Below are 26,978 nucleotides of genomic sequence, written 5' to 3'. Positions count from 1 at the left end.
AAAGTCTGTTTACATAATTAATATGAATATGCAAAGCAGAGAGGCGGCACAGCCGAACGCCAGCATGCAAATCCGCGCCGCGTCACAATGGGCCTGGCATAATTAATCAGCGGTATGTAAATGAGAGGCCCACGCCCAGCGGGTGAGGTCAGTTGTTTTTGTGCGCAGGCGCCCGTCACGCTTACGGCGTCAGCGCCGGCTGGATTGGGGCCGGGGGGGTGGGGAGATGGTGCCGCGGTGCTGCCGCCTGGGGTGGGCCTGAAACCCGGAGAGCCACAACCCCGCAAACAAACAAATAAAAACAGGGACCGGCATTGATCACACACACACACACACAGAGGGTTGGTGAAGAGATCTGACCAGCTGGGGGGGGGAATATTCTAGAGAGGGCCTGAAGGAAACCTCCAGCTCAGACTGAGATGTCGGCCCAGCGGCTCCGGGTCTAAACCGATTGCGGGGGGGGGGTGAGGGAGCAAAAAACCCCCGATCAAACAGATAATAAATAAATATACCCTCCCTTCCCCCCGAGTCTCCTCAGCAGCCCCGCTGCCGCCAAGGAAGGATGTGGCTCAAACTCTTCTTCCTGCTGCTCTACTTCCTCGTCCTCTTCGTGCTGGCTCGCTTCTTCGAAGCCATCGCCTGGTACGAGACCGGGGTGTTCGCCACGCAGCTGGTGGACCCGGTGGCCCTGAGCTTCAAGAAGCTCCGCACCATCCTGGAGTGCCGCGGCATCTGCTACGCCGGCCTGCCCGAGAAGAAAGATGTCCGCGAGCTGGTGCACAAATCAGGTACGGAGTTCACTCAGCACCGTCCTCAAAGGAGGCCTGAGGAGGTGTCGGGGGGGGGGGGGGGTTGTGAGGGAGAGAGTGGGGGGGGTTGTGAGGGAGAGAGGGGGGGGGGGGTTGTGAGGGAGAGAGGGGGGGGGGGGGTTGTGAGGGAGAGAGGGGGGGGGGGGGTTGTGAGGGAGAGAGGGGGGGGGTTGTGAGGGAGAGAGGGGGGGGGTTGTGAGGGAGAGAGGGGGGGGGCGGTTGTGAGGGAGAGAGGGGGGGGGGTTGTGAGGGAGAGAGGGGGGGGGGTTGTGAGGGAGAGAGGGGGGGGTTGTGAGGGAGAGAGGGGGGGGGGGGTTGTGAGGGAGAGGGGGGGGGTTATGAGGGAGAGAGGGGGGGGTTGTGAGGGAGAGAGGGGGGGGTTGTGAGGGAGAGAGGGGGGGGGGGGTTGTGAGGGAGAGGGGGGGGGTTATGAGGGAGAGAGGGGGGGTTGCGAGGGAGAGAGGGGGGGGTTGTGAGGGAGAGGGGGGGGGGTTTGTGAGGGAGAGCGTGTGGGAGGGGTTTGTGAGGGAGAGCGTGTGGGGGGGGTTGTGAGGGAGAGCGTGTGGGGGGGGTTTGTGAGGGAGAGCGTGTGGGGGGGGTTTGTGAGGGAGAGCGTGTGGGGGGGTTTGTGAGGGAGAGCGTGTGGGGGGCGTTTGTGAGGGAGAGCGTGTGGGGGGGGGTTGTGAGGGAGAGCGTGTGTGGGGGGGGTTTGTGAGGGAGAGCGTGTGTGGGGGGTGTTTGTGAGGGAGAGCGTGTGTGGGGGGGGTTTGTGAGGGAGAGCGTGTGGGGGGGGGTTTGTGAGGGAGAGCGTGTGTGGGGGGGGGTTTGTGAGGGAGAGCGTGTGTGGGGGGGTTTGTGAGGGAGAGCGTGTGTGGGGGGGGTTTGTGAGGGAGAGCGTGTGTGGGGGGGGTTTGTGAGGGAGAGCGTGTGGGGGGGGGTTTGTGAGGGAGAGCGTGTGGGGGGGGTTGTGAGGGAGAGCGTGTGTGGGGGGGGTTGTGAGGGAGAGCGTGTGTGGGGGGGGTTTGTGAGGGAGAGCGTGTGTGGGGGGGGTTTGTGAGGGAGAGCGTGTGTGGGGGGGGGTTTGTGAGGGAGAGCGTGTGTGGGGGGGGTTTGTGAGGGAGAGCGTGTGTGGGGGGGTTTGTGAGGGAGAGCGTGTGTGGGGGGGGGTTGTGAGGGAGAGCGTGTGTGGGGGGGGTTGTGAGGGAGAGCGTGTGTGGGGGGGGTGGGGGGTTGTGAGGGAGAGTGTATGGGGGGCGAGAGTGCGCATGGGTTTCCTCTGCGTGTTCCAGTTTCCATTAGCCCTGGTAAATTGCTCATTAGAGTCAGGCGGACTAACTAGGGTTATGGGTATAGGGCCGAGGTGGGTTTGTGACCAGTGCAGACTCATGGGCCAAATGGCCTCCTTTTGCCCTGCAGAGATTCTATGATTCAATCACCCTAACCCGCACATCTTTCGGACTGTGTGAAGAAACTGCAGTGCCCGGAGGAAACCCACGCAGACACGGAGAATGTGCAAACTCCATACCTGAGTAACCCGGGTCCTTGGTGCTGTGAGGCAGCAGTGCTAACCTGAAATCTTGCACACCTTGTTTCTCTTTCTCCACTTGATGCTGAAGATGTCCAGTATTTTTTTTCTCTTTTGGTAATATGTGAGGTGTTCGAGAGGGGTGGGTGGTGTGTTTTTATTGGTCGTTGGATATTTTCCAAAGCTTGTTTCTCTCCCTCTCCACCCCCTGACATGCATTCTTCCACAAGGAATTGTTCAACTATTTCTACACTTTTATTCGACATTTTGTAGCTGACCATCTTGCATATTTTGGCCCCAGTCCTTGGTGTTTCTTTACCTTGACAGTTTATTGCAGTTTTCTTCCTAGTGTAAATACAAAGGCAACATACTGCCCGTGGGACATTTAAAGCAGAAGGCGCTGGAAATAGTCAGGTAGTGTCCGTGGATAGTGAAACAGTGTTAATGTTTCAAGTCGCTGATGTTTCATCAATGGTTCTGATGAAAGTTCACAGACCTGAAAGGTTAGCTGTTGCTCTCCGCTCCCAGAGCTGCTGAGATTTTCCAGTATTTTCTGTTTTTATTTAAGTAGGTTTGTATTGTGCCTCATATTATTGAAGTGCATGAAAACAGCTTCAGTACGTTGTTTATGAACTGTTGTTAAAGGAGTATTGTCTCAAAGAAAAGAACTGTTTCTCATACTTGTCTTTTTGTGGGGAATTTTACGTTGTATTTGACCTGATATGACCCACAATTGGGGATAGTGTTGTGATGATTTAATTTAATTTCCTGATCTTTTAAATTGTGTCTATCAACAGACTATTTACTGCTGGGCAGTTTTAGAAAGTCTAGTGTAAAGTGTAAATGTCAATAGGAAATAGTGCGTCTGCTTATTTAAGGATTCTAAAGCTTATCAAGAGATTTCAGTCTGGGGGAGTGCAGCTTTGGGTGCATTAGAGTGCTTGAGTTAGAGTTTGGTGATTGAGGGAGTTTGGTGATTAGGGGAAGGAGGTGCTGCTTTTTTTTTCTCTCCGTCTCCGAAGTTGGCTCTTTGCTGCAGAGGAAGAAACTGATTGGGTTGCGTAGGAGCTCAAAGCAGCAGAGGCAGAGAGAGAGAGCTGGGAGTTTACAGATGAAATCTAAAATTGAGTTCACAAGAGTCTTATAAGTTGATTGGTAAGTATAGGCCTTTTCAGACTCAGCACAGAGGAGACAATAGGTGAGAGATAGGTGAACTATATTATACCATACTGTAGTACTTTAAGGTAATGTCAGTGCAGTTTGGCCATGTGGAATGTGCATCTTGTGGGATGTGGGAAGTACCCTCGATGACTACATCTGCAGGAAATATCACCAGTTACAGAAACCTGAGCCCTCGGTTTGAGCAGCAGCTGGAGTCACTGTGGTGCATCCACAAGGCTGAGGATTATATGGAGAGCATATTTTATACAGGTAGCTACACCTCTATACACCTGGATAACAAAGGCACTTGTGTCAGATTCCTATTTATTGACTACAGCTCAGCCTTCAACACCTTTTATTCCTACAAAACTCATCTCCAAACTCCGTGGCCTAGGGCTCGGCTCCTCTCTCTGCGACTAGATCCTAGACTTCCTAACCCACAGACCGCAATCAGTAAGGATAGGTAACAACACCTCCATGATTACCCAATACCGGTGCACCACAAGGCTGTGCCCTCAGCCCTTACTTTACTATTTATGACTGTGTGGCCAAATTCCCCTTCAACTTGAATTTCAAGTTTGCTGATGACACCAATGTAGTGTCAGATCTCAAACAATGATGAGACGGTACGGAAAGAGATAAAGAATCGAAGGAGATAGTCATCGACTTCAGGATGTGTAGTGGAGGCCATGCACCTGTCTACATCAACGGTGATGAAGTGGAAATGGTCAAGAGTTTCAAGTTTCTAGGTGTCCAGATCACCAACAACCTGTCCTGGTCCCTCACGTTGATGCTATAGTTAAGAAAGCCCACCAGCGCCTCTACTTTCTCAGGAGGCTAAGGAAATTTGATGTTTAAACTCATTAGCAGCATAGAATATCCAAGGACCAAATGGGTCTTAATGACCACTCACAGCATTACGCTTTTTGTTTCTCTTGCATTACTGTAAATTATTTTAATCTTTAAATGATAGATAATTATAACTCAGAACTTGGGTCCATGAAATTTCTACATTATCCAGTTTCGAGATGTTAGCTACCTATACACTTTATTTAAAGCCAGCACTTGAACCGCAAATGGTGCTGAACAATGTACAACCACCAAGATTCAGGTTCGTGGCACCACCGGTGGCTCAACTGAAGAGGAGGGGAGGAGGAACAGTGGTAGGGGATTTCATAGTTAGGGGAGCTGACAAGCGTTTCTGCAGCCGTAGACATAACTCCAAGATGGTATGTTGCTTCCCTGGTGCCAGGGTCAAGGATTTTACAGAGCGGCTACAAAAGATTCTTCGGGGGGAGGGTGAACAGCCAGAGATCATGGTCCACATTGGGCCAGCTACCCAGGCCAAGATAAAAGTGGAAGTAACTGGTACACTGGAGGTATTTACAATTGAGAAAGGGGAGGTGTTAGAAAGGTTATCTTTAATTAAAATAGGTAAAGTAGCAGGATAGGATGGGATGTATCCAAAGGTACTGAGGAAAGTGAGTGGGAATTGCAGAGGCCATAGTGATAATTTTTAAGTCTTTAGACATGGGTAGTGCTGGAGGACTGGACAATCTCAAATGTTACACTTAAAAGGGGGTGCAAGAATAAAGTCAGCAACTACAGATTGGAGGGCCACAGGGCCTGTTCCTATGCTGTAATTTTCTTTGTTCTTTGTACAGACCAGTTAGTTTGACTTCAGTTGTAGGGAAACTTCTGGAAACTATAGTTCAGGACAAAAATTCACTTAGACAAGTGCAGGATAATTAAGGAAAGCCAATGTGAATTCATTAAGGAAACGTGGAGTTTTTTGAGGAGGTAGCAGCAAAGATTAATAAGAGTAACGCTGTGGTGTGTATGGATTTTCAAAAGGCATTTGATACAATGCCACACAGACTTGTGAGCAAAATTCCAGTTTATGGAAGAAAAGGGAAAGTAGGCACTTGGATAAGAAGTTGGCTGAGTGACTGGAAACAACAGTGATAAATGGTTGTTTTTCAGATTGGAGGAAACTTTATAGTGGAGTTCCCCAGAGGTCAGTGTTGGGGCCCTTGATTTTCCTGATTTATATATTAATGACTTCGATACGGTGGTGTTCAGGGCATGAGTTCTAAATTTGCAAATGATACAAAGATTAGAAATATTGTCAACTTTGAGGTTTGTCTTGAACTTCAAAAGGGTATGGACAGATTGGTGGATTGGGCAGACATGTGGCAGATAAGTTTAGTGCAGTGACGTGAGAGGTGATTCATTTCAGCAGGAGGAATATGGAGAGACGTTATAAAATAAAGGGAGAAACTAATGGGGGTGCAGGAACAGGGACTTTGGTGTATATATACCTCAGTCATTGAGGATGGCAGGGTATGTTGGGAGGGCAATTAAGAAAACATATAATACCTTAGGCTTTATTAATGGGGCACTGAGTACAAGAGTAAGGTCATGTTGATATTGTATATGGCACTACTAGTTAGACCTCAACTGTGTCCAGTTCTAGGTGCTGTGCTTGAAGGATGTGAAGCATTGGAGAGAGTAGAGAGGAGATTCACAATAATTCTGGGGATAAAGAACTGTATTTACGAAGATAGATTGAGACTGTTTTCCTTGGAGAAAAGAAGACTGAGAGGAGATTTGATAGACATATTCAAGATCCTGAGGAGTATGGGCAGGGTAAACAGTGAGAAACTGTTCCCACTCATGACAGAATCAAGAATTAAAGGGCACAGATTCAAAATAATTGGCAAAAGGAATAAAAGTGATGTCAGGATTTTTTTTTCTCTTGGGTGATTGGAGTTTGGAACAAACTTCCTCAGAGAGTGGTGGGTTTGATCTAGCTATTCAAGAGGGAATTGGATTGCTATCTGAAAAGTAGTTAAGGGGTTAAGGCAGGGGAGTGGGACAAGAGGAAGGATGTGCTGGCCTTGAAGAGGATCAAGAGGAGGTTCACAAGAATGATCCTGGGAATGAAAGGCTTGATGAATGAGAAGAGTTTGAGGACTCTGGGTCCGTACTCGATGGAGTTTAGAAGGATGAGGGGGGGATATTATTGAAACTTGATAAACTGATGGAGAAGATCCTGAGGGACAAGATATATGAGCATTTAGAGAGGTTTAGTATGCTCAAGAATACTCAGCATGGCTTTGTCAAGGGCATATCGTGCCTTACGAGCCTGGTGGAGTTCTTCGAAAATGTGACTAAACACATTGACGAAGGGAAGGCGGTAGATGTGGTTTATATGGATTTTAGCAAGGCGTTCGATAAGGTCCCCCATGCAAGGCTTCTAGAAAAAGTGAGAGGGCATGGGATCCAAGGGGCTGCTGCCCGGTGGATCCAGAACTGGCTTGCCCAAAGGAGGCAGAGAGTGGGTATAGATGGGTCTTTTTCTAAATGGAGGTCTGTCACCAGTGGTGTGCCCCAGGGATCTGTTCTGGGACCCTTGCTGTTTGTCATTTTCATAAATGACCTGGATGAGGAAGCGGAGGGATGGGTTGGTAAGTTTGCCGACGACACAAAGGTTGGTGGGGTTGTGGATAATCTGGAGGGATGTCAGAAGTTACAGAGGGACATAGATAGGATGCAAGACTGGGTGGACAAGTGGCAGATGGACTTCAACCCAGATAAATGCGTAGTGGTCCATTTTGGCAAGTCAAATGGGATGAAGGAGTACAATATAAAGGGAAAGACTCTTAGTACTGTAGAGGATCAGAAGGACCTTGGGGTCCGGGTCCATAGCACTCTGAAATCGGCCCCACAGGTGGAGGAGGTGGTTAAGAAGGCGTATGGTGCGCTGGCCTTTATCAATCGAGGGATTGAGTTGAAGAGTCCGGGGATAATGATGCAGCTATATAAGACCCTCGTCAGACCCCACTTGGAGTACTGTGCTCAGTTCTGGTCGCCTCACTATAGGAAGGATGTGGAAAAGATTGAAAGGGTGCAGAGGAGATTTACAAGGATGTTGCCTGGATTGAGTGGCATGCCTTATGAGGATAGGCTGAGGGAGCTCGGTCTTTTCTCCTTGGAGAGACGAAGGATGAGAGGAGACCTAATAGAGGTGTATAAGATGTTGAGAGGCATAGATCGGGTGGACTCTGAGGCTTTTCCCCAGGGTGGAAATGTCTGCTACGAGAGGACACAGGTTTAGGGTGCTGGGGGGTAGGTACAGGGGAGATGTTAGGGGTAAGTTTTTCACAGAGGGTGGTGGGTGAGTGGAATCGGCTGCTGTCAGTGGTGGTGGAGGCGAACTCAATAGGGTCTTTTAAGAGACTCCTGGATGAGTACATGGAGCTTAATAGGATGGAGGGTTATAGGTAGGTCTAGAAGGTAGGGATGTGTTCGGCACAACTTGTGGGCCGAAGGGCCTGTTTGTGCTGTAGTTTTTCTATGTTTCTATGAAACTTGCAGAATACTGAAATGGCTGGATGTGGAGAAGATGTTTCAATTAGTAGGAGAGGCTAGGATCTGAGGGCACAGGTTCAGAATAACCCTATGCCTTAGTTGGGGGAGGAGGGAGGAAAGAAGGGAGGAGGAGGTAACAAAATAAAACAGAAAATTTAGAACCGAGATGAGGAGGAATTTCTTCAGCCAGAGGGTGGTGAATCTGTGGAATTCGTTGCCACGAAGCTGTGGAGGCCAGGTCATTGAGTGTATTTAAGACAGAGGTAGGTTCTTGATTGGTCTGGGGATCTAAGATTACGGGGAAAAGGTGGGAGAATGGGGTTGAGAAACATATCAGCCATGATACAATTATTCTTGATGGGCAGAATGGCCTAATTCTGCTCCTATGTCATATGGTCTCCTGCACTCTCAGGATCCTGTGACTGTTGCTGTATAGGTCACCTGGCCAAACCATGTTTGTTTGAAGACGAGCAAGGCAAAAGAGAGCAGTAAAAAGGCATTTTAAAAATCTAGAAACTTGAGAGTAACAGATTTACTTACCTGTCTAATTACATTTTATTATAAGATAAATTTATACATAAAATGAGAGGAGTTGTACATTCAAAATATTTATTGCTTAAGTAATGTATTGGAATTCCGGGGTTGAATCTGGTAGGTCAAGTACAGATTGTTATCTGAAGTTGGCCCTTCTATCGTTGATGACAAACCATTTGCTTTCTATTTTTAAAAAACTAATTTAATGACTGTTGCTGTATAGGTCACCTGGCCAAACAATGTTTGATTGAAGACCAGAAAGGCAGGGAATAGTAAAAAGAAATTATAAAAATCTGGAAATTTGAGTGTAACAGGATATACCCACCTTCTTGCAATAGCAGTGTTGGACTGAGCAGATTTACTCATTGTCTGATTACATTTTATTATGGAATAAATTTAAAATGAAAGAAATTTAACGTACTTTAAAACTATTTATTGCTCAAGTAATGTATTGGAATTCCAGGGTTGATTCTGGTAGATCGAGTACAGGTTGTTATCTGAAGTCTTGTTGATGCACCTGTTGGCAGTAAAGCATATGGGTACTGCACCTGTCCCATGTTTGTCTTCAATGCATAGACTATGGGGAGCTCATTTAATTTAAGCAGCGGGTGTTCTGTGCTCACGCTACGATTCTACCAGAGATTGCTGAAGATGTATTTGTTATCCTGTTTTGACCCTTCACACCCTTCACCCCACGTTTGCTTACCAAAAAAAATTCAAGCCCGAAGTAACTAAATTTGTGTATTATAATTTATAAATGGAAATAACTGCAGATTAAATATTTCCCTCTATTATTGTGATCCATTCCAATGTTTCTTGTTGAGTTTAAATTGTTACTTTTCTAAAATATTTGTTTCAAATACAGTAAAATTGTAACAGTGATTATGGACAGAAATAATGCTTAGTTCAAGTTCTTTTTATAGTGCATTCCTTTTTTTGCCTGTTAGAAAAAGCAGGATAGGAAAATATTTTCTTCCCCTGAAAGTGACCATTTAAATTGTGGATTACTGTGCCTCATGGGCTAGACATGCATTAATATGGGAACATCCTTTAATTATAGTAAATGTAATGCAGAATTCGTTTTATTATTGTAATAACCCTATGCCTTAGTTGGGAGGGGGGGGGGAGGAGGAGGAGGAGGTAACAAAATAAAAGAAATGCTTGCCTGGTTTTACTGTCCTCATTCTCTTTTGACGTTTGCTGTTGATTTATTTCTGTTTAATCCATCCTGCCACCCTCACACCTCCAAAACGTATCTTGTTTTATTCCCTGATAAAACCCCACAGACCACTTTGAAAGTGGACACCTGTTATATCTTAGATGTTTTGAACAGTATTATTAACAAAGCAATGTCGATACACAATATATGGACTTTGAACCAATTCAATGCAGATTTATTTAAAAGCTGTTGCCAGATTGAAGTCCAGTGTGGAAGAGAGATTAAAAACCGGTGACTGCTTCTGGTGACATCACAGCACGATAAGTGACTAATCACACAGTGATGCATTGCTTTACAATATATAATTTGGGCGGCACGGTGTTTAGCACTGCTGCCTCACAGCTCCAGGGACCTGGGTTCAATTCCCGGCTTGGGTCGCTGTCTGTGTGGAGTTTGCACATTCTCCCTGTGTCTGTGTGGGTTTCCTTCGGGTGCTCTGATTTCCTCCCACAGTCCAAAAGATGTGCGGGTTAGGTTGATTGGCCATGCTAAATTGCCCCTTAGTGTCCCGGGGTGCGTAGGTTAGAGAGATTAGCGGGGAAAATATGTGGGGTTACTGGGATAAGACCTGGGTGGGATTGTTGTCAGTGCAGACTCGATGGGCCAAATGGCCTCCGTCTGGACTGTAGAGATTCGATGATAACATCCCTCCCCCTTGTTCCAGTAATACGACTTTTAAACATTAATGATTACCCACTACATCAATTACATGACCAAGTATTAATATTTACATATGTATAATTAATATGCGTCTTTTTGGTGGATGTCAATTTTGTTTTGGTAAGATGCGACGTTTGGAGTCTGATCTCTGACATCCTTGGTTTCCTGTTCCTCATGGATTCAAGTACTTTGTCTTGTGACGTTGCTTTGTTGTCAGCTTCCAGAGATGTTGGTTGTTCTACTGGAGTAGAACTTGAACTTGGTTCTGTAGTAATCCTTGGATCAGGGATTGCACAACCTTGGATGTAGGCCTTTCTGATACTGTCTCCACTAATTCACTTTTTGAAGTGAGGATTTGGTCTATGTATATCTGCTACGTTCTCTCGTTGTCAAGTTGCACTGTATAAGAAATTGGGCTTGTCTAAGCTAGAATAATTGCAGGTACCCACTTCTCACTTGTAGACTAGTTTCTCGCTAAAACACTTTCTCCTTGTTTCAAACACAGGGGTTGTGCTTCTCTATGCACTCCACCGTTTCCTCTGGGTTTTGTAAATGTTCCTGTTCAGTTTTGCCTGTGATTAGAATGTCATCCAAATAACACTGGGCACGTTGAGGCCACTTGCGATTTGATCAATTGATTTCTGGAATATGGCTAGTGCTGATGTTATTCCGAACAGTAGGCACTTGTATTGGAACAATCTCTTGTGGGTAACAAATGTTAGCAGTGGTTGCAACTCAGTTGCCATCCTCATCTGGAGCTTTGCTTGGGACAAGTCTATCTTGCTGAACTGCTGACCACCAGCCAGTCCAACGAATAGCCCCTCGATTAGTGGCAAGAGGTAGAATCACTACAATGCAGAAGGAGGACATTCGACCCAGTGAACCTGCACTGACTCTTACCCAGGCCCTATCTCATAACCCCATGTATTTTACCCCGCTAATCCCTCTAACCTACATATCTTAAGACACTAAGGGGCAATTTAGCATGGCCAACCCATCTAACCTGCACATCTTTGGACTGCAGGAGGAAACTGGAGTACCTGGAGGAACCCATGTAGACATGGGAGAATGTGCAAACCCCCCACAGACAGTCACCCAAGGCTAGAATCGAATCCGGTCCCAGGCACTCAGTACTGGAGTTATCGTCGTCTTTAAGTCCTCGCTGATACATACAGAACCATCAGATTTAATAACTGGGACAATTGGGGTTGCCCAATCACTCATTATTACAGGTTCATTCACTCCATCCTTGGCTAATTTTTCCACTTTTATCTTTGGTTCAATTGCATAAGGCACAGTTCATAGAACTCACAGAAACCCTACAGTACAGAAAGAGGCCATTCGACCCATCGAGTCTGCACCGACCACAATCCCACCCAGGCCCTACCGTTCATATCCCTACATATTTTACCCGCTAATCCCTCTAATCTATGCATCCCAGGACACTAAGGGGCAATTTTAGCATGGCCAATCAACCTAACCCACACATCTTTGGACTGTGGGAGGAAACCGGAGCACCCGGAGGAAACCCACGCAGACACGAGGAGAATGTGCAAACTCCACACAGACAGTGACCCAAGCCGCGAATTGAACCCAGGTCCCTGGAGCTATGAAGCAGCAGTGCTAACCACTGTGCTCCCGTGTTGCCTTGAAACATCTAGAGTTGCTATCAGGTTTGATCTTAAGTTTTGCCTCCACTCCACTTGTGGATCCTAGGGCATTCTCGAATACCTTTCTATACTTCTCCAAAAGTTTTGGGAACGTGTTTTTGCTGTTAGCCAATTGCTTAACTGCTCCACAGTTTAACTTGATTTTGTGTAATCGTGCTCTTCCAAAGAGTGCAGGAAAATTTCTCTTTACAATGTGCAGAGGCAATTCTGTTCATTTGACCATTAGTTTCCACTTGAACCATGATATATCCCTTCAGTGGAACTACCTCCTCTGTATAAATTCACAGGATTACGTTTGAATGTTTTAGTGATATGTGTTTAAGCTTCTGATTGTGTTTTCTGGGAGAAGTGATACAGCAGCTCCCGTATCTACTTCCATCTTTACTTGCCCATCTAACTTTGGATAAACCCAGAACCTTTGCATATTCTCTTTCATGGATAGAACACCTAGTTTGAGTTCTTGGATCTTTCCTAGTTTGGTAACATCTTGGAAATTTTCATCCTCATATATTTTGTAGATCCTTTTTTAGATTTTGATGTGTTCTTGCATTTGCACACCTTTGGGGATTGAGATGTATGTTGTGTGACGCCTTAGTTGTGTGGCCTTTCTTGCCACAGCTTCTACATTTATTTTCTCCCTGTCCATTCCCATCTTGTGAATTTTGGCTCCACCTTCAACTTGGGAAGCTTTTTTTGCGACCAGTTCCATGGACACTGCAATCTCAAAGTCAAGTTTTAGTGTTAGAGGGATATCGGTAAGCAATCATCTTTAAATTGCTTCATTTTGAAGTCCACAAACAAGTCTGTCTCGCAGAGCATCTTCAAGGGTCAAGCCAAACTCGCAGTTCTTCACTAACCTTCTCGGCATTGCAATGAAATGCAGCTATGTTTTTGCCTGCTTCTTGGCTCAGTCGATGAAATCAGAATCTCTCAGCAATTATTAGTGGTTTAGGCAAGAAATCTTGATAAGTTCCTTGTAGGTTTTTTCACTAGGCTTCTCAGGATGAACAAGACTCTATGACACAGTTTTTACACCTGACTACGCAGAGGAAAGTGACTTCTTTGGTATCTTGTTCGCAGCCAGGTAACATTGAAATCTCTCTTCGCACACATTTCATGTTTCCATATTTTCTTTGAATGCCTCCAAGGCGCCGCCATTGCAGAGCCTGATTATAATACTTTCTTTGACTCCCTCTCTTATCTATTTTCTCTTCCTTATTAATTCATGTTGTTTATTTTTTGTTTTTTTTAGTTGGATCTGTAGTTTGAATTTTTATTTCAAACTACTTCTTGATAGGCAATCAATCTCCTTTTTGTTAAGCAAAGGAGGCTTTACTTGTATTTCTCCTTCGATTTTTTTGGGAGTAGTAGCTCCCCTTTAAGAGTACAGAGACTCTCTCTCTCTTTATATGTGGATCTCCGTTGCTGCAGCAAGCCATGTGCGAGGTCCCTGCAGCCTGGAAGTCAATCCAGCTTCAAAACAGTAAGTAAATGTTTTCTTTCAGCCTACTTACGGTTTTCTTTTTTTATAATGTTTTCTCAGTGCATTTCCTCGACTTTGAGTCGAGGCGCTGGATTTTTCTCTCGACGTCGAGGCTCTAGTTGGAAAAAAAGCTCCAGAATCCGCTTGGAAACCTATCCGTTCACTGCCAATTTGACCTTGTTATATGTTAGATGTTTTGAACTGTATTACCAGCAAGACAAAAGATGAAGAGATGCAATAGTGTGGGTTTTGAACCAACTCAGCGGAGATTTATTTAAAAACTTGCCAGATTGAAGTCCAACATGGAAGAGAGATAACAAACCCGTGAATGTTTCTGGTGACATCACAGCATGTCATGAGACTAATCATACAGAGATGCACAGCTTTACAATATATAAATCACATTACCAGAAGGATGTGGAGGCTTTGGAGAGGGTACAGAAAAGATTTACCAGGATGTTGCCTGGTATGGAGGGCATTAGCTATGAGGAGGGGTTGGAGAAACTTGGTTTGTTCTCACCTGGAACGACGGAGGTTGAGGGGCGACCTGATAGAAGTCTACAAGATTATGAGGGGACAGAGTGGATAGTCAGAAGCTTTTTCCCAGGGTGGAAGAGTCAATTACTAGGGGGCATAGGTTTAAGGTGTGAGGGGCAAGGTTTAAAGGAGATGTACGAGGCAAGTTTTCTACACAGATGGTGGTGGGTGCCTGGAACCTGCTGCTGGGGGAGGTAGTGAAAGTAGATACGATAGTGACTTTTAAGGGGCATCTTGACAAATACATGAATAGAGGGATACGGTCCCTAGAAGGGTAGGGGGTTTAGTTCAGTCGGGCAGCATGGTCAGTGCAGACTTTGAGGGCCGAAGGGCCTGTTCCTGTGCTGTAATTTTCTTTGTTGTTCTTTGTTCTATAACAAAACTGCATTAATAAAATGGGCTGGTTGAAAACTGTCACCTGATTTTTTTTCTCAGCCAGTTGTCTAAAGGTTGAAATGATATTATAAAGGGCATTACTATCTAGTTTCTGATGCATCATAAAATGTCCAAATTGAAAACCACCAAAAGTATTGCAATGTCACAGCTCGCTGTTATTGAGGTAAGTTATATTGGGGTTGCTGTCGACACAATTGAGTATCCTGGTAAAAGTTAGTATTACAAAGCAAAGTCCAACAGCAAATGGATGAAACAAAAGCAGAGAATGCTGGAAAACGGAACAGCTCTGGCCACACCAGTAGGGAGTCAAAACAGAATTAATGCTTAGTGTTCAACTCTTCAGAGCTAAAACAGAGAAAATATGTTGGATTTTATACTACAGCTGGGAGAGAGTGCAACAAAGATGTAGCAAATTTAAGAACAAGAGATGGATGGTGTGGGACGGGGGAAAGGGAGGGCTTTTGCATTGAGACAAAAATTGAATGCGATATATAAAAAGGGAACATGGAGGAGATAGGTCACAGTCTAAAATTGTTGAAGTCAGTGTTGAGTCCTGAGGGTTGTAATGTGCCTAATTGGAAGACGAGTTGCTGCTTCTCCAGCTTTTGTTGGACTTCACTGGAGCATGGCAGCAGGCCAAGGACAGGCGTGGGCATGAGATCAAGGTGCTGAGTTAAACTGGCAAGCAACAGGAAGGTTGGGGATCATTCTTGTGGGCTGAGTAAAGGTGTTCCACAAAACAGTCTGTTAGATTCCCCAATATAGAGGAGACAGCATTGGGAATGGCGAATGCAGTAGACCAAATTGAAGGAGGTGCAAGTGAAACACAGCTTCACCTGAAAGGAGCGTTTGGGGCCTTGAATGATGAGGAGGGAGGAGGTAAACTGGCAGGTGTTCCACCTTCTGCGAAGGTACCGTGGGAAGGTGATGGGGATTTGGGTGTGATGCCATGCAGGGAGCGGTTCCGGTGGAATGCTGACAGAGGGGATGAGGGGAAGATGTGTTTCGTGGTAGCATCATGCTGGAGTTGGCAGAATGGGGGGGAATATGATCTTTTGAATGCAGAGGCTGGTGGGGTGGAAAGTGAGGACAAGAGTGACCCTAGGATGGTTTTGGGAGACAGGGAAGGGGTGAGGGCAGAGGTGTGGGAAATGCGTTCAACCTGATTGAGTGCCCTGTCAATCACAGGCGTGTGGCGAGGGAGAGAACCTTGGTTAAGGAAAAGACAGACATGTCAGAAGAACCATTTTCGAAGGTGACATCATCTGAACAGATGCAATGTAGGCTGAGAACCTGGGAGAACGGCATGGAGTCCTTATAGGAATCAGAATTTGAGGAGGTCTATTCAACATAGCTGTGGGAGTCTGTGGGCTTGTAATGAATAGTGGTAGTCAATTTAGCACTGGAAATGGAGACAGATCAAGGAAGGGAAGCGTCAGAGATGTGAAGGGTTAAGGAGGGGTGAAAATTGGAATCAAAATCAATTTTTCCAGGTCTAAATGAGAGCATGAAGCACATGGATGGGTTACATTTGAAAAAATAAGGTCACGATGTGCCAAATGGGAGCGATCATTGCTAATCTTAACTATTTTACTTTGTTTAAATTTAGCTAAGTGTGAAGTACTGTCAACATCATTCTGCTTTGGACTTGCAGTGGTTCCTTTGAATATGTTATAGCAGACTTATCTGACAGCATTGTATTACTGTCATCTGAATCTGTGATTCTCTTCCAAATGTATTTTCACCCATCTATTCTTTTGGAATATAAGTGTTGTACTATTTTATTTCAGTCTGTTACTAGGTATAATTAGCAACCCTTTTCTAGCACTATAGAAACAATAAGACTGAAAACAAAATGTTGCAACATGTAAAGATCTTAATTTGCCAAAATAAGATTGCACTCACCGTTATTCCCATCGGTGCATTATCTCTATGCAACTTAGTTAGGAAGGAGATAATGAATGTGAAATTATATTTTAAAAAGAAAGTAAATATCTGGAAAAGAAATACAAAAGGGCAGGAAAATTGGACTAATGGATGTCAATTTCAGACAGCAATTTCAACAGGATGGTAGATTGAATGGATATCCATGATATATATTCTGTGATTCTTCTGTGTAGTGAGGTAATAAATGCCAGATACGCCCGCCTTTAGTTGAATTTGTTCTTTTTAAAACATGCATTTTTATGACCTGAGGATATCTCAAAGTATTTCTAGCTAATAAAAAATACCAGAATTTCCAGAGTAATCACATACTTAGCATATAATTCTACTGCTTTACGCATCTAATACATGATGTTTTTGAACCTATTTTGGTGTGTTTGTTGCCACAGGTGATTTGATGGAGGGTGAACTTTATTCTGCACTTCGGGAAGAAGAAGCATCAGAATCTACCTCCAGCACCAACTTCAGTGGTGAGATGCATTTCTACGAGCAAGTAGAAGACACTAAAGATGGAATATGGCTGGTCCAAGTAATTACTTTACTTTATGTTTTACGCAAAGCTGTTTTAGGGCCTCTGAAATTTTTCCAACACTTGTTTTTTTTAATCTGGTGGGAATAAATGAAGAGGAAACTAAATTTTATGGAGAGTTATTGCTATTTCAAGAAACACAGGAGCTAGAGAAACACAGGAGCTAGAGAAGCTAAGTATCAGTCTGAGGACGTCACTGCAGGAGTTCCTCAGGGTAGTGTCTAGGCCCAACCGTCTTCATCTTCGTCAATGACGAAACATTCATCATAAGTTCAAAAGAATGGAGGTTCGCCGATGATTGCAGAGTGTTTGGGACCATTCACAGCTCCTCCGATACTGAAGCAATCCATGCTTACATGCAGGAGGATCCAGACAATATTGAAGCTTGGGCTGATCAGTGGCAGGCAGCATTTGCAGCACCTAAGGACCAGAAAATAACCATTTCCACCAAGAGAGAATTAACTATTTTCTTTTAGTGGCAATTCCCCTGTCATCAACATCCTAGGGCTTACCATTCAGAAACATAACTGGACCAACCGTGCAAATACTGGCTACAGAGGCTGGGAATTCAAGTTACCCACTTTCCAATTCCACAAAACCTGTCCTCCAACTAGAGGCCCAATTCAGGAATGTGGTGCAATACCCCACTGCCTGCTTGAATGCAGCTCCCAATAACAGTCATGCAGCTTGGTACTATCCAGGGCAAAACAGCCTGCTTGATCAGCAGCCTATACACCAGTTTAAACAATCACCCCCTTGACCACTGGCGCATCATGGCAACTGTTATCACCTACGAGACACATTGCAGCAATTCACTAAGCCTCCTTCGACAGCACCTTCCAAACCCACAACCTCTACCACCTAGAAGAACAGGGCAGCAGACTTGTGGAAATACACCACCTGCAAGTTCCCCTCCAAACCACATATCATCCTGACTTGAAACTATATTGTTGTTCTTTCATAACCTCTGGGTCAAGATGCAGAAACTCAAGCCCAAACAGCACTGTGGATGTACCTGCACCATGGAGTGCAGTGGTTCAAGGAGGCGGTTCACCACCACCAGCTGAGGTGCAGTTAGGGATGTGCAACAAAGCTGGCCTTGCTAATGATGCTCACTTCTAATGATTGAATTTTTTAAAAAAGGTATATGACACATTTCTGTGATTTAAAGTATATAATGTCACTGTCGCATATGGATGAATAACTTTTAAAATTTGTTGATCCTCTTAGTGTCTAGACCTAATCTAGTTATCTTTGGGTTTTATCATCCTCACAAGTAAGTTATTGAATCTCAGAATTGTTACAGCACAGAAGGAAGCGATTTTACCCGTTGTCTGTGCCAGCCGTCTATAAGAAATACTCAGCTTGTCCCACTCCCAGTCAAGCTCTACAAACATTTCTCTTCAGATAATTATCCAATTCCTTTTGAAAGCTAATTGAATCTGCTTCCACTCTGGCAGTGCATTTCAGAGCCTAACTGCTTACTGTGTAAAAATATTTTCCCTCAATATCACCTCTGGTTCTTTTGCCAATCACCTTAAAACAGAATCCCCGGTTCTGAACTTTTTAGTAATAGGAACAATTTCTCCCTATTTATTCTGTTCAGAGCCCTCGTGATTTTGATCACCTCCATTAAATCTCCTCTCAACCTTCTCTAAAAGGAACAATTCCCAACTTTTGCCAATCCCATAAACAAAGTCGCTCATCCCTGGAACCATTCTTTTAATTCCTTTCTGCACCGTCTCCTTTGTCTTTGCGTTCAGTGCGGTGCCAGAATTGCAGTTAAGGCCAAACCAGTGTTTTAAAGTCTACGATCCCTGTGTGCCTTACTGAGTACTCTCTCAACCTTCCCTGCCACCTTCAAAGATTTGTGCACCAATGCCCCTGAGACCCATTTGCTCTTGCACCACTTTTGAATTGTATCTTTTATTTTGTGTTGCCATTCCTCATTTCCCCTACCGAAATGTAACACCTCTCACTTTTTTGCACCAAACCTCATCTGTTGGTGATCAGGAGGAAACAGTGATGGTCTGGTAAAATGTGCAGACACGTTGGAGATGGAATTCAATGCAGCAAAGTGTAAAATGATGTGTCCGGGTGGGGAAAATGAGGAAGGGCAACATTAACCGATGTCTCTAGTTAAGCTGTTTTTAAAACTAAGATTAAATTTAAAAATAATGGAAAAAGTCCTGAGTGGCATTAATGGCACGAGCTAGATACTCAGTGAACAGTTACCTCAACACAACAAGAGGGCATAGCAACAAGGGGGGGATGTGTTTAGGGAGTAGATTACACAGGTAGAAAGTACATGTAATATTGCATTGCATTACAATCTATTTATACATCTGTGCTATTGCCTAAGAATCGTGGATGGTGGAGGAAAATGGGGAGGGGGTGGAAGTTGGAATTGTTTTTGTTAACAAACTAGCATGCAGGTACAGCAGATAAGGAAAGTGAATGGAATGTTGGCATTTATAGCTAAAGGAATAGAATATAAAGGTAAGGAAGTATTGTTGCAACTATACAAGGCAACTATACAGAGACCGCACCTGGAGTATTGTGCACAGTTTTGATCCCTTTATTTGAGGAAAGATGTAGCGGCATTGGAGGCAGTTCAGAGGAGGTTCACTAGATTGATTCCAGAGATGAGAGGTTTGTCGTATGAAGAGAGATTGAACAGTTTAGGCCTATACTTTGGAATTTAGAAGAATGAGGGGAGATCAAATTGAGGTGTACAGGATGGTAAAAGATATGGATAAAGTAGACGTGGAGCGGATGCTTCCGCTGGTGGGGCATTCTAGGACGAGAGGTCATAGTCTTAGGATAAGGGGTAGCAAATTTAAAAGAGTTGAGGAGAAACTACTTCTGCCAAAGGGTTGTGAATCTGGAATTTGCTACCCCAAAGAGCAGTGGATGCTGGGACAGTGAGTAAATTGAAGGAGGAGTCAGACAGATTTTTAATTGGTAATGGGTTGAAGGGTTATGGGGAGAAGGCAGGAAAATGGGGATGAGGAGCATATCAGCCATGATTGAATGGTGGAGCGGACTTGATGGGCCAATTGACCTAATTCTGCTCCTATATCTTATGAACTTATGAACTTTTGTGGACTTGAGCAAAAAGTACAGAGCCAGAATTAACTGAGAGGAAATGAGGGGTGCAGTGTATCTTTGACTTGATTTCAGAGAACAGTCTTGAATGTGGGTGAATGACTGAGCTAAATCTAGGATTAGTGATGGATCTGCTGAAACTGCAAATTTAATCAGATGTCCCTGGAAATGTGCCATCAATTTCACCTGTGTTTTTCATTTGCTTGGCATACTTGTATTTTGGCCCCAGCTATTGAAGGGATGTTGAGTACACTGAGAGCTGTGATTACAAAGTCTGTACAAACTTCCCCCTTTTCACGTTGGGTGCATGTTCAGGGCCATCCTTGAATTGGCAGTTGTTTTGGAGATTATTAGTCTTTTTGAAGCCGTGAGCTCATTTTCTTTAGATTGTTAAGTTTGAACCTTTCCCCACCTGGACCTTGGCTCCACTTGTGGTGCGGGGGGGGGAGGGGGGGTGGTGGAGGAAACATAGTAACCGTCATTTGGCTGCTACAGTATTCAAACGTCATGCCTTAAAATTCCTAATGCAGTTGGAGTAGATTTCATCAATGTAATTTTTCCCTAGGATCCATTTAATGTAAGTGACCAATTTATACCTGGTAAAAAGCATGAATTTTGATGAACTATAGTCTCCATTCATGTTGCAATTTGCACGTTATTTTAATAGGAAACAAATAGACCAGCCCTTTCACAGAATTTTTGTCATCTGTCGCACGGTATGTTTTGCATTCCCTTTAACGTTTTCAGGGCCAGATAGCAAACACTTAAAGAAGGCATACTCAGGAATGGCATCATTGAATAGTTGCAGCACAAAAGGGGGCTATTCAGGTGGTCATGTCTGAGCTGACCCTCCCTTTTCTGCATAGCCCTGCACATGTTCCTTTTCAGACAATGATCCAATCCTAAAGAACAAACAATTACAGCACAGGAACAGGCCCTTCGGCCCTCCAAGCCTGCACCGACCATGCTGCCCGACTGAACTAAAACCCCCTACTCTTCCAGGGACCATATCCCTATTCCCATCCTATTCATGTATTTGTCAAGACACCCCTTAAAAGTCACTATCGTATCTGCTTCCACTACCTCCCCCGGCAGCAAGTTCCAGGCACCCACCACCCTCTGTGTAAGAAAGAAAACTTGCCACGTACATCTCCTTTAAACCTTGTCCCTCGCACCTTGAACCTATGTCCCCTAGTAGTTGACTCTGCCAACCTGGGAAAAAGCATCTGACTATCCACTCTGTCCATGCCCCTCATTTTGAAAGCCTGTCTTTTTTCTTTTGAAAGCCTCAGCTGACCTGTCTCCACCACATCTTTATTCACTTTAAATACCAGCAAGAAATGCTGAAATACATTATTTTCATTAGCTTTGACACTTGCCTTTCTTCCTCAGCATTCCCTCCCATCCCGTTGTCCTCTGCATTTCCAAAATCAGCAATGTAGGTCATAAACCTGGACCCATTCTGTCACCGAGTAATGATGTGCTGTGTGATTTCTGAATTGGTAAATGACGTTTGCAGATCAGATTGATGTTCTGGATAATAGCAATCCTACTTGTTTCATAATAACCTCAAGTTATTTCACAGGTTGTAGCTAAAGACAAAGATCCTTTATTGTGCAAGGATCAATGGCACAAGATGGTGAAGAAAGTGTCCCAGTTTGGCATACGTACAGGAACTTTCAATTGTTCTAATGACCCCAGGTAAGTTTTATATCATCTGTTTAGTGGCCTGTTTGTATTCTGTCTGTTAACAACAACTATATTACAGAACTGTTTCCATTTGTACCAAGAAAAGCTTTTTCTACTGCTGAATCTGGTCAGTTTTGTGAAAGATTTGATAACAACAGATAGTGCATGAGCAGTTACTGCAGTCATTTTTTCACAATGACTAAGGTATTCTTTTACAGTGAGGAGGGGAAAGGCTCAGACAGGCTGGGTATACTAAAAACATCTGGCTTACTGGCTTGTTCAAGAAGTCTGAGAGACCAGCTTTACTATGACTTAAATGCTGGAAATGATCCTTGCACTACTAGCAGTAGTACTTGTGTTTTATCCCAACAACAGTATTGAAGCACAGGTGAAATCTTCTCTGACCATAACATTGTTTATTTACAAATTGGAGACAACTCCAATTTATGTTCCCTAAATTACCAATTTCCAGATTGCCAATATGATAAATGGTTATTTTCATGTGATGCTCCTAGTTTTAGCAGTCCTTTGCTGATCACTTGCTGTAGCAACACTGACTGTGAGCATTGGATATTAACATTCCTAAAACATGAGTCATCTTAATATGAAATGTGCATTTTAGATTTACAGTGAAGGATTTCTTTCAGTACTATGGAGGTTGATTCCAATTCCATGGAAACCAAAACAAGAAGGTCACATCTATTTATGGCTCTTTGTTGGTTTAATTTACTTCATTGTCAAGGATGAACCACATCTGTAATCATAAATGACCATACAAAGGCACAAATGACATCCTCCATGTCTGTGACCATGATGTGACTCCCCCCTCCCCTCCCCTCCCCATGTTTGATATGGTCAACCTAGCTGCCTCTTTTGTTGCTTCTCTATTATCCAGCTCGGTGGGGCAACCTTCATGTGGCTCTACTCCTATTCAGCTGAATACCACCAGCACATCCCCAGCAATAGTTTCCCTTTGCTGCCTCCAAAACATCAACTCCAGAGACCCCCAGACATATCTCCTTGGTCCTCTGTTCTGCTTAATCCAAGATTCAAAGTTTGCCTCTTAAGTCTCACAATGTTTTGACTATTTCCTTTTCATTGCTGAATCAAATTTCTGGAATTTATTAATAGTACTACTGCAGCAGTTCAAGAAAAAAACTCCATCATGCAATGGCAATGGACAATAAATGCCAACCTTACTCGAAATTATCTTGCCCTGAGGAATTATTTAAAACAAAATCAGTGTCCACAGGAATGCTGTTAACGCAATTCTTCTCTACTTCCTTCAACCTCATAACCTCTGCTGTCACATTGCCCATATGAATGGATCAAAATTTCATGCAAATGAACATTGAAAAGACTTTCAACCTCTGCTTGAATTCTATGTACTGCCACCTTTCTGTTCCATTTCCTCCTGCTGAGCCAGATGCAGGAAACCTTGCCATCCTGTTTGACCCAGAACAGAATTCCCATCTTCACCAAGCTGCTTACTTCTGCCCCCTACCTCATCATTAGTGTTAAATATTTTTCCACACTTTTGCATAATGTCTGGACTCTATTTCTTCATGTTCCACGATCTATAAACTACAGCTTGTTCAAAATTGCCTGCATTCTGTCTTCATCCCCTGCTTCCATAGCTGTTTTATGTTGGTTTGGCTGTTCCCAAGTCTAAAGCTTCCCATCTAACTACCTATCTTCTGCATTTCCCAATGCCTCCTCAAATTCTTCCTTTTTTTTCAATCATGCCTTTGATAACTTTTCCAATGTCCTGTAACCCAGGTGACATTTTCCCTGCAAGCAGCTACATAGAAGCACAGTTGTCATTCCTGAATTTGAGCTCTATTTACAAATGATTTAGCAATTGTTATTTTGCTGTATAAGATGTGCAAATAATTATAAAATTGATTCCCTTTTCTATCTGCATTTTTCTATAGGTACTGTAGCAAAAGAGGATGGTTGAAATCCACGCTCATAATGTCCATTCCGCAGACTAACACTTCAAAAGGGAAAGTGATGCTTAAGGAGTACAGTGGCCGCAGGATTGAAGTTGAGCATATTTTTAAATGGATAAATGCTCATGTAGCATCTCGGATCAAAACTATCCGAAGTACTGACCAGTTAATAGAAGAATGGAACAAAAGTGACCGGTATCTTGTAAAGATGTATTTGTTTGCAAACCTGGACCAACCGCCTGCGTTCTTCTCTGTTCTCAGTGTCAAATTTACAGGTCGTGTGGAATTCATTTTTGTTGATGTCCAGAACTGGAACAATGAAAGTCGCATGAAGGAGATTGGTGTACATCAGTTCCCAGCATATATAGTGAAAACTCCTGAAGGAATCTATAAATATGGGAACACTACAGGGGAGTTTATATCACATCATGCAATGGATGTATTCCTTCGATCATTGCAGCCTGAAGTAAATGATCTCTTTGTCTTAAGTTTAGTTTTGGTTAACTTAATGGCATGGATGGACTTGTTTATAACACAAGGTGCTACAATAAAACGATTTGTAGTTCTTATAAGCACACTAGGAACTTATAATTCCTTATTAATAATGTCCTGGCTACCTATAATTGGATTTCTTCAGTTACCATATTTGGAAAGCTTTTATGAATATAGTTTAAAATTTTTGAGGTATGCCAACACAACCACTTTGGCTTCTTGGGTGAGAGCTGACTGGACTTTCTACTCGTCCCATCCAGCGTTATTTCTCAGCACATACCTGGGTCATGGTTTGCTAATAGATTACTTTGAGAAGAAACGGCGACGTAATAATAATGATGATGAAGTAAATGTTAATAATCTTGAGTGGCTGTCAAGTCTGTGGGATTGGTATACAAGCTACTTGTTTCATCCAATTGCTTCATTTCAGCATTACCCTCACACTTTGGATTGGGAGGAAGATCCTGATTTGTTGCTGGAGAGACTTGCATTCCCAGATCTGTGGCTGCACCCATTGATACCAACAGATTACATAAAGAACCTCCCAACATGGCGATTTAAATGTCTTGCAGGGCATTCTGAAGATGAAAGTTGCCATGAGACTGATACTGATTCTGAAAGTGAAAGCCATGATGTAATGTGTAATAAATCAGAGATAAGTGATAATGAAGAGGCAAGTGCACGCCTGTTGCCTGCTGAAAGAAAGGTACAAATTAATGAAGAAACCAATGCCGGTAAGAGAAGTTCTAGCAATATTTCTCAAAGCACACCAAGATTACATGGAAACACAGGTGTCACTGAAGATGATGAGCCAGATTGGTCGACTTGGCCCAATAACATGCTGCATTGCTCAGAATGTGTGGTGTGCCTGGAAAACTTCAAAAATGGCTGCTTAATAATGGGACTACCCTGTGGTCACGTGTTCCATCAGCAGTGCATTGTGGTCTGGTTGGCAGGAGGGCGACACTGTTGTCCTGTGTGCAGATGGGTTTCATACAAAAAGAAGCATCATTTTGTCAGATAAAAATAATCAGCAGCAGCAATGTTTCCTCGTTGTCTGAAAAGTACTTAACATCTATTTCAGACTCTTCTTAAATATCTTAACATTTAATATGTATTGTAATGTTGTTCCACGTTTGTGCTTTTTTGTGGTTTACATTTAGTTTTATGTAGGTTTTTTTTGAGCTGATCCACAATATAACCACACTACATTTACTGATGAGTCGAATAAAGTTGCCTTGTTTATTTCTGGATGCTTTTTAACAGTAACACACTAATTCTTGTTTGTTCTGTTTCGGTATGTTCAACTATTAAAACTTACATTTATCAGAGAACAAAAAAGACCTAATTTGATAAACTTTCAGAAAAAATTTAACGAATTTACAGTTTTATTCAAAATAATTTCTTTATCTAGATCTGGGGACAGCTCATGATGATTTTGAAGTGAAAACCTGCTTATTGTAAAAGGAGTCAATTAAAAAAAAAAATGTGTAGTATGCATCTGTTTATTTGAAGCATATTTTTTTTTAAAGAAGGCCTAAGAAAACTGACATCCTCCAGTTCAATTAATGAATAGTGCAATAACACTGGCTCCGAAAACCATTTCACACACAAGATTAGGGAGTCAGTTATTACAATGCTTATTGTATTTTTTGATGGCCTATATAACTTAATATATCTTAATGAGATACTACTGAATTACTTGTATTCTTTACTGATGTGCTTTGAAAAGTAGACCCATCTTATTCAGAAAGTTTGGTGAAAGCTAAAGATCTATAGTGCAGACAGCACGAAGGTTAAAAAGAGAAAAAATTATGTAGTTTTAAAGTTTTGTACAAAATGTAATGTAAAATTGAGATTAAAAGCAATTGGAAAGAGTGGGATTTTTTACAAATGTAGTGTCTGCTCTTTTCATATATTCAGCTGGACTTGTCCTATTTATCAGCACGTACCTGGGTCATGGTTTGCTAATAGATTAGCAAACTGTGATTGATGGTAACTCCCATAAGTAGATCCTTTATACCTTATCTGGAGAATACTTTCACTGCACGTTTTTGCCAAATGTTCCCATCTCCGTATCGTGGAGACTGAATGTACGACGGAAGATGCATATCGGGGCCCTGTAGAAATCCTGACGCACGGGCCTCCGTGGGAATTGCCAGCAAAGTTTCAACATCCGATGGGACAATTCCTCTGCTAGCCAGGACCTTCTGAAAATGTCTCCAACTCTTGAGTTTGAGTTAAGAGCTGGAGACTAGGGAGAGATCCACAGTACTTGCCTGAAAAAAGCGACTCAATTCACCATCCCTACCTCCAAACTACTCAACTGCCCCTCCAACTATCACCCCATGATCCCACCCGATTTCCCCCCCCCCGACCAACACCCAACTACCTGAGTGCTCTCCCGCAACTTGACTGCCCTCCGATTCTACAGCCCTGCTCCCAACTCTCGAGGGCATGTCATCTGCACCGATGCTCTTCACAGATCTCGTGGATTCCTGCGCTGAGTGAGTTCTTTGAGGATACTGCATCAGGCTGAGTAGATTCTCCAAGGATGCTGTATCAGAAGTCGAATCCTTTTAAACATAACCAGGTAAGCGCACAGTTTTCTGACGCAGTGGTGACAGCATAAATTGTTAGATTTCAACCACGATCTAGTTATATTGATGTAACAGATACGGTGATGAAGCTAATGTCACAGAAGGTGAAATCATGCCTTATGGCAGTGGTGTTCACGCAAAAAATAGTGAGGGCCAATTGGGATATTGGAAATTTTTTCAGACCACAAAAAATTTAAATAATAATATGTATAATTATAATACTAATGGATGCATTGCAATTAATTTGTTCGAAGTTCTCTTGGAATGTAAAACAAAAATCAATCCAGATGCAGATA

General features: G+C 43.4%; 1 protein-coding gene across 2 annotated transcripts; it reads left to right on the top strand.

The window, feature by feature from the left end:
- Positions 1-191: 191 nt before the first annotated feature.
- rnf103 (ring finger protein 103) lies at positions 192-25,960 on the top strand. Of its 2 annotated transcripts, XM_078223341.1 has the most exons (5): positions 192-788; positions 16,702-16,841; positions 21,535-21,650; positions 23,573-24,056; positions 24,513-25,960. In XM_078223341.1, exons 1-5 carry the CDS (start codon positions 563-565, stop codon positions 25,104-25,106), a joined length of 1,560 nt encoding a protein of 519 aa, XP_078079467.1. In that variant the 5' UTR covers positions 192-562; the 3' UTR covers positions 25,107-25,960. The 2 variants fall into 2 exon arrangements, with proteins under 2 accessions (XP_078079467.1, XP_078079457.1); XM_078223331.1 differs by having other exon boundaries at positions 23,573-25,960.
- The last annotated feature ends 1,018 nt before the right edge of the window (positions 25,961-26,978 follow it).

The sequence above is a fragment of the Mustelus asterias genome, chromosome 1 (assembly GCF_964213995.1).
Source record: "Mustelus asterias chromosome 1, sMusAst1.hap1.1, whole genome shotgun sequence".
Classification (NCBI taxonomy): Eukaryota; Metazoa; Chordata; class Chondrichthyes; order Carcharhiniformes; family Triakidae; genus Mustelus; species Mustelus asterias.
The sequence above is the reverse complement of the archived record's forward strand: the minus strand, read 5'-3'. Positions and strand labels throughout refer to the sequence as shown.